This window comes from Budorcas taxicolor, chromosome 18 (assembly GCF_023091745.1).
Source record: "Budorcas taxicolor isolate Tak-1 chromosome 18, Takin1.1, whole genome shotgun sequence".
Lineage (NCBI taxonomy): Eukaryota > Metazoa > Chordata > Mammalia > Artiodactyla > Bovidae > Budorcas > Budorcas taxicolor.
The window spans coordinates 50,752,674-50,761,012 of record NC_068927.1 but is presented as its reverse complement, the minus strand read 5'-3'; the positions used below and the strand labels follow the sequence as shown (position 1 = coordinate 50,761,012).

At 40.5% G+C, this 8,339-nt stretch overlaps 1 protein-coding gene across 1 annotated transcript; it reads right to left on the bottom strand.

Moving 5' to 3' along the window:
• Nucleotides 1–493: 493 nt before the first annotated feature.
• LOC128063957 (zinc finger protein 546-like) lies at nt 494–7,459 on the bottom strand. The gene is made up of 7 exons (XM_052656785.1): nt 7,451–7,459; nt 5,580–5,706; nt 3,879–3,974; nt 2,402–2,610; nt 2,054–2,164; nt 895–1,975; nt 494–720 (listed from the first exon to the last, which is right to left on the bottom strand). The coding sequence occupies exons 1-7, from the start codon at nt 7,457–7,459 to the stop codon at nt 494–496; spliced, it is 1,860 nt and encodes a 619-aa protein (XP_052512745.1).
• Nucleotides 7,460–8,339: the final 880 nt, after the last annotated feature.

Below are 8,339 nucleotides of genomic sequence, written 5' to 3'. Positions count from 1 at the left end.
CATTGTGCCTTTTCAAAGTACTGGTCAACAACAATTTTTGTGGGGAGGTGGTATCTTTCATCTTGGTTTGAGATGCACTGCAGCAGTATCATCCTCTAAAGTTAACCAAGACTGGGTGATGCTTTAATGTTTTCAGCTCTTTAAATCAATATATGTAGTACAAAACTATTTCTGTTAACTTTTAAGCATGAAGCACAGGGGATTACCACATGTTCCCTAACAAGTAAAATTTTTCTTAATTATGAATGCTCTGTTATAAAAAGCATTTTCTAAAGGCCACTTTATCCTCTGTAGGGGCTTCCCCGGTAGCTCAGATGGTGAAGAATCCACTTGCAATGCAGGAGTTGTGGGTCAGGAAGATCCCCTGGAAAGCAAATGGTAACCCACTCCATTATTTTTCCCTGGGAAATCCCATGGATAGAGGAGCCTGGCAGGCTAGTCCATGGGGTCACAGAAGAGTCAGACACAACTTACCAACCAATCAATATCCTCTTTACATTATGCATAGCGATTCCTCACTAATGTGATTTCTCTGATGTAAAGTGAGTTGATCACTACGAATAAAAGCCTTCCCACATTCTTTACATTTATAGGGTTTCTCACCAGTATGAATTCTGTGATGTCGTGTAAGTTCTGATTTAACACTAAAGGCTTTCCCACATTCTTTACATTTATAGGGTTTTTCACCGGTATGAATTGTGTGATGTCGAGTAAGTTCTGCTTGAAGACGGAAGGCACCCCCACATTCTTTACACCCGTAAGGTTTCTCACCAGTATGAAGTCTAAAATGTTGAGTAAGATGATACCGGCGACTAAAGGTCTTTCCACATTCCTTACATTCATATGGAATCTCACCAGTGTGAATTCTTTGATGTAAGGTAAGTTGATAACTACAAATAAAAGCATTCCCACATTTGTCACATATGTAGGGTTTCTCCCCAGTGTGGATTCTGTGATGTTGAGTAAGATGATAGTGCCGACTAAAGGTCTTCCCACATTCATTACATTCATAAGGTTTCTCACCAGTATGAATTCTCTGATGTTGAATAAGATGATTGCTACGGATAAAGGCTTTCCCACATTCCTGACATTTATAGGGCTTTTCACCACTATGAATTCTGTGATGCTGAGTGAGTTCTGTTTGAAAGCGAAAGGCCTTTCCACATTCTTTACATACATAGGGTTTTTCACCGGTATGAATTTTATAATGTTGAGTAAGATTGTAGCGACGACTGAAAATCTTTCCACATTCTTTGCACTCATAGGTGTTGTCATTGGTGTGAATTCGATGGTGTGAAATAAGTTGACTGCTACGAATAAAGGCCTTCCCACATTCCTTGCATTCATAGGGTTTTTCACAAGTATGAATTCTGTGATGTCTGGTAAGTTCTGCTTGAAGGCGAAAGGCCTTCCCACATTCTTTACATCCATAGGGTTTCTCACCAGTATGAATTCTGTAATGTTGAGTAAGATGATAGCGACTACTGAAGGTTTTCTCACATTCCTTACATTCATAGGGAATCTCACCAGTATGAACCCTCAGATGTAAAGTTAGCTGATAGCCACAAATAAAGGCCTTCCCACAGTCCTTACATTCATAGGGCTTCTCTCCAGTATGAATTCTACAATGCCGAGTCAGTTCTGTTTGGAGACGAAAGGTTTTTCCACATTCTTTACATTCGTAGGGTTTCTCACCAGTATGAATTCTATGATGTCGAGTAAGTTCTGCATGGAAACTAAAGGACTTATCACAATCTTTACATTCATAGGGTTTGTCACCAGTATGAATTTTCTGATGTTGAACAAGGTATGAGCCATGACTGAAGGCCTTCCCACAGTCATTACATTTATAAGGCTTTACACCAGTATGAATTTTCTGATGTTGACTAATACGTCGTTGTACCCTAAAGGTCTTTCCACAAATTTTACATTCATAAGGCCTCTCACCAGTATGAATTCTTTGATGTTCAGTAAGCTGATAATGAAGTCTAAAGGCCTTCCCACATTCCTTACATTCATAAGGTCTCTTCCCAGCATGAATTGTCTGATGTACTCTAAGGTCTCGAACACGACTAAAGGTCTTCCCACATTCTTTGCACTCATAGGGTTTCACACCAGAATGTATTCTCTGATGTTCAGTAAGGTGATAATGAAGCCTAAAGGTCTTCCCACAATTGTTACATTCATGGGGTCTCTCCCCAGCATGAATTGTCTGATGTACTCTAAGGTCCCCCACACGACAAAAGGCCTTCCCACATTCCTTGCATTTATAGGGTCTCTCAGCAGTATGAATTCTTATATGTTGAATAAGGTATGACTGTTGTCTAAAAGCCTTCCTACATTCCTTACATTCATATGACTTCTCTATAGCATAAATTTTCTCATGTAGAGGAAGAGCTACACGTTTTTGGATTATCATTTGACTAGCACATCTCATCTGATGTCCTTCTTGTCTCTCAAACTCATGTTTACGCTGCAAATCATTTCTGAAAATGGTGTCTTCATGGATAGAAGCTTGACTTTCGTCCACTGTCTGCAACTGAAACAAATATATTCCACAAATATCCTTTTCTGGAAATAACTTCTTGGTGAAATACTTAGATTCCAAATCTGGAGGAAAAAAAAGGAAACAAATGCTGTGATGTGATTTCTCTATGTTGGGGGTAGAATAAGGGATTGCATCTTATAGTCAAAATAAAAGACAAACTAAGAATAACACAGATTAGAAGTTGAGTTTTAGAGCAGAGGTCGGCAAACTTTTTCTGTAAAGAGCCAGGTAGTAAAAATTTTAGCCTTTATAGGACATATGGTCTTTGTGACAATTACCCAGCTCAGCTGTTATAAGCTCAAAGGGAGCCTTAGACAGTATATAACTGAATAAGTGTAGCTATGTTGTAACTCCACATATGGTATATGGACACAGAAATTTGAATTTGGTAAAATTTTTGTTTCACAAAATATTCTTATTTGGATTTTTTTTCAACCACTAAAAATGTAAAAACCAGTTTTAGCCTGTGAGCCATTCAAAAGTAGATGATAAGCTGTTTGTCTTCTGGATCCTGATTTAGAGAACTCTAAATTGTAATGCAATCTGAAAGAAGGCAAAAGGCTTCAGAAAATGATGTGATGCTAAAAGAGGGTAAAATAAGTGATTGGATGAACAAGTTGAGTCAGTGGTCCCCCTACTTAGGAAGAATGTAGGGGAGTTCCTTACGTATACTGCTTTTTGGGCAACAACCCAAACAAAGGAATGAAAATCTATAGGAACAACTTCTGAATGTCTTTATTTTTAATCTTTTTCATCAGATGATTCTGATGCAGATCACTTTGAGAATCTGTACATAATTTTTTCCCCAAAGGTTCCTCTTTAATCTCTTAGAATAAAATTCAGACAAATTACCACAGATAAAAACATATCACCACCATATTGCCTTGCTTCTCTGTACAGGTCATCTTCTTTACTACAACATGTAGGACTCTATATCAATAGTACTTAAACTTGGGCACAGTCTTGCTTTCAAGTAACTTGGAAATGTGTATAAAATGATTTTATGGAATGGAGAAAAGAATAGAAGTGTAAATATAGACGAGGACTTGGAAACATAGATAAAATTGTTGTCAATGGGGAAAAGAGAAGGCAGTTCCCTCTTTGAAATGGGAGGGAAATAGAAGAGAAGTGAAATAAGCAGCATGACAAACTAGGGTAAAGATGAAGTGCTTTTGGGGGCTCATGTTGGGGGATTTTAATGTTTTCCCAGAAATCAGGCCTTTTCCCCTGGGTCTTGGGCCTTTGAAAGGAGCCTTTATCTCAGGGCCATGTGTCTCCCTGACCCAGAGGGTGTGATGGGATCCCCCTTGGCTGATCTGCCTTCACTCACCTGTGAACCAACTTCCTGTTCCTTCTCTCATTATCATCCAGGGCTCTTTCTCTTGCTCCAATAAAGTAATCATGTCTGGCTTAGGAGTGGAACATCCTGCTCACAAGAAAGAAATGCCACATGACTTACAACAAACAAAAACCGTAAGTTCAAAATGACTTAATTTAGACTTGGTTACATTTATATTAAACTCTAGGTCAAAGTGTGTGTGTGTGTGTGTGTGTGTGTGTGTGTGTGTGTGAATCTCCCAGGCAAGAATGCCAGAGTGGGTGGCCATTTCCTACTCCAAGGGGTCTTCCCGACCCACGGGTCAAATCTACATCTCTTATGCCTCCTGCACCAGCAGGCGGATTCTTTAGCACTGCGCCACCTGGAAAGTCCTATATAGGTCAAAATAGCTTTTGATAAAATTGAAAAGCCATTGAAGAATATTCACATTTAGATGGATTCATGGTCATAGGACTAAAGAGGCCAAATAGGGGAGGGAGAAGGTCTATTCTGCTTTTAAAGGCAGTACAGAAAGGCATTGAGGACACAGACTCTGAAGCCCTATGGTCTGGGTTCAAATACTCTGTCACTCACCAGCTGTTATTCCTTTCATGTGTTATGCTTTTATCAGTGTAAATGGGGCTTTTATTACCTTAGAGGACTCTTGTAAGAATGAAATGAATTAATATATATAAGAGCTTGCAAGGATGCCTAGCATGCAGTATTATTTTTGTTGTTGTTCTTATTTTAGTAAAAAAAAATTTCTTGTTATTGTTTAGTCATTAAGTCATGTCTGACTCTTTTTTGACACCATGGACTGTAGCCCGCCAGGCTCCTCTGTCCATAGGATTTTCCAGTCAAGAATATTAGAGTGGGTTGCCATTTCTTTCTCCAGGGGATCTGCCCCATTAGGGATCAAACCCATGTCTCCTGAAACAGCAGAAGGATTCTCTACCACTGAGTCACCTGGGAAGCCCAAAAGAAAAATATTGTCTTCAAAAATACTTCCAAGTTCTACCTCAGAATTCTTTCAATAGAAAATGTAAGATTCACAGACTAGAATTTTCAACCACAAAGTAGGTTAGAGAGAATATGTCTCTTCTAGGATGGGATGTGTTTACTTCAATTTTGAATGAATACTACTGGGGACTTCCCTGACGATCCAGTGGTTAGGACTCCGTGCTTTCACTGCAGGGTGGGGGGTGTGTTTGATCCCTGGATGGGGAACTAAGATCCTGCATGCCAAGTGGCACAACTGAAAAAAAAAAAAAAGTAAATGAATATTGTTAATCCATCCAACACTATATAAACTGTAGAAGCTCCTCTGATGATCACGAAAACACAAAACCCTGAGACTACCTAATCTCTCTGCAGGTAGGCCAGACCTGAACACAGAACAGCTCTAGGAATTCTGAGCATGCACATTATTTGACACCTGGCTTCTCTGAATACATTACAGGACTCAAACCTAGAAATAATGTAGAATAACAGGCAACTGTAGGAAGGGCCAGAGGAAAGAGTGAAGGTCACTGAAGGATGGAGAAGATGGCACTCAACCAAGTGCCCATTTCCAACCCAATAATACCCAAACCATTCTTTCAAAATAGGGGAAAGCCATTCAGCTGGTGTCTTAAAACAGCTCTGAAATTCAACAGTGGAGAAAACTGGTATTCCAGAAGGCAGATTGTCAATTATTTGTGCAGATATCCTTACCCAAGGAGACCAGGTTGCTGTAGTTCTCCAACATCACATCCCTGTACAAGGCCCTCTGAACAGGGTCCAGGCACTCCCACTCTTCCTGGGAGAGGTCTATGGCCACATCCCTGAATGACAAGGACATCTGAAATGACAGACCCATGTATTATAAACAGTGTTTTAACTGTCTTTTCAAAAGGGGAAGCCTGCTTTGTAGGAAAGAGGCAATATAACAAGCAGTTAACCTGGCATCAAGCCCGTAACAGGTATGGAAGAAAAAGAAAATCAATAATTTGTAAAATGGAGTGCCTACATACTTTTGAAGAATACAGTTGTTACAAATAGAATGTCCTGTATATCATGTAATGAATCAATAAAGTTTTCCAGTGAAATAAAATCATATAAACAAGCACATTGCCTATCATGAGAACAGTTTAAGCTGTGAATAAATGTGAGTTATGTTCTGTTTTCCTTTCAAAAAATTAAAAGAAAAAATAAGTATGAATTGTTTTTCCCCCAAATACTCCAAAATCTCTAAGAAAATAGGACTTTACCGACATTTGATTTGGCGCAGTTGGTAATGAATCCGCATGTCAGTGCAGGAGACACAAGAGACACGAGTTTGATCCCTGGGTCAAGAAGAGCCTCTGGAGGAGGAAATGGCAACCTACTTGCAATATTCTTCCCTGGAAAATCCCATGGACAGAGGAACCTGGCACGCTACAGTCCATGGGGTTGCAAAGAGTCAGTCATGACTGAGCACAGCACAGCGGCAGACATTTGATTTAATCAATACTCAGGTTCATTATTATGTAAGATAATGTCATAAGCATTTTCCCTTGTCATAATAGATGACAAATTCTTTTATTTACTGGCTGGCTATTCATCCATCTTGTGGATATATCATACTAATCCTTCTGTCACTTTTAGGCATTTAGGTTGGACAAAATGTCTAAGGTCTCCCCCAGTCCCTTTAAAAGTGAAAAGTGAAAGTTGCTCAGTCGAGTCTGACTCTTTGTGACCCCATGGACTATACAGTCTATGGAATTCTCCAGGCCAAAATACTGGAATGGGTAGCCTTTCCCTTTTCCAGGGGACCTTTCCAACCCAGGAATCGAACCTAGGTCTCCCACATTACAGGCGGATTCTTTACCAGCTGAGCCACAAGGGAAGCCCTAGTGTTTCTTTCTAAAGCTCAGTCCCTTTAGCCTTTCTTCATTCCTTATTAGGGATCTGGGAGGGTCTTCCCACCTGCTACCACCACCATCCATCAGGAACACTTATTTGGATCCTAAGCTGAAGGATGGTGATGTAGGATGATCCACAATGACACTGATGTCACTAGAGACCCGCACACCCTCCTCAAGCACAAAACTGACTTCTGTCCTGTTATCTATCCCTCTGGGGGGATAGACCCTTGGACAGACCCTTGAGATTCTGACATGCAGGCCTCAATCACACTCCAACCTAGTCCTATAAACCTCTTACAATATGAGATCTCATCATGTGCAAAAAAATCAACACTAAATTCCATCTTATCAACCGGAAACACTCAGGTCTGTGGAGTCTTAACGGACCATCATCTCTGTGTCATGGAATCATGACTCTAACAAGAGAAGTTCAAGGATTTCCCTCAAGCAACTTCACCCAATGGTCCTGAGAGAGACTCAGTCCTTGGAGAGGTGATGAAATAGGTGAACACCAGAGAGAGAAACGAGGGGCAAAGAAGAAGGCCACTAGGTTGTGTGGCTCCATCCTTCACTGAGATCAGAGTGATTGAGGGCAAATTGAGCAATAGTGCTGTCTCAGGAAGGAAGTTTCAGGATAATAAACATGATCACATGAATTCAAAAATCACAACATCTCAAGGAGGAGAAACGTGAACTTACATGGGCCATGGTTGTAGAACTGCAAGAACTTGGTAGTCCTCTTTGGGCTTCCTCCACTCGAAAAGCACAGAATCCAGAGAAGCCAGGACTGGGGGAGGAATAAGAGACTCTGAGACCAGCCATGTCTCAAAGGAATCCCAAAATGACTTAGTTAATACGATCCTGTTTTGCCTGCTTTGTATTTCTATCCCCATAATATCCCACATACAAATCAGAAGAGAAAAGAGGGAGCCTAAATGAAGCCAAACCTTCACTATACCACAGGGAACAAGCTGCACAAGTCTGGATACAAAGCAGGGGCTTCCTGCATGAAGCCAGACCAGGCACTCCAGCAGAAGGGTCTCCAGGGACTTCCCTGGTGGTCCAGTGGCTAAGATGCCGAGCTCCCAATGCAGGGGGCCAGGGTTCAATCTCTGGTCATTGAACTAGATTCCACATACTGCAAAGATCCCACAAGCCACAACAAAGATGGAAGATCCCATCTTTGTAGGACTAAGACCCAGCGCAGCTAAGGAAAGAAAGAAAAAAAGGGTCTTCAGTCTACCCAAATTTCTGATGATACTGATCTATATCTGTTCCATTAGTCTCACTTTGAATCTAACATCATTAGAAGCAAAACTGTAAGATATGAAGTTGTGCTATCCAATACAAGAGCCACATATGGCTATTTAAATCAAATCAATTTTAAGTAAAATTAAAAGTTCATTGCCTCAGCTGCACCAGCCACATTTTGAGTGCTTGAGAGCCTCATGTGGCTAGTAGCTACCATACTGGAGAATGTAAATATAGAACATATCCATCTTTGCAGAAAGTTCTACTGGACAGAGCTGGTATGAATCATACAACCTAAATTTCATTTTTCACCACAGAGTTCCCCTAAACTCAGAAT

Excerpts from the sequence above, each read along its gene's own strand:
- LOC128063957 (XM_052656785.1), bottom strand. Across the intron at positions 2,165-2,401 it reads AAATGATAATCCAAAAACGT|ACCTTTAGGCTTCATTATCA; the intron begins GTAGCTCTTCCT and ends AATTGTGGGAAG. Across the intron at positions 721-894 it reads ATGTGGGAATGCTTTTATTT|CAGAACTTACTCGACATCAC; the intron begins GTAGTTATCAAC and ends TCCGTCTTCAAG.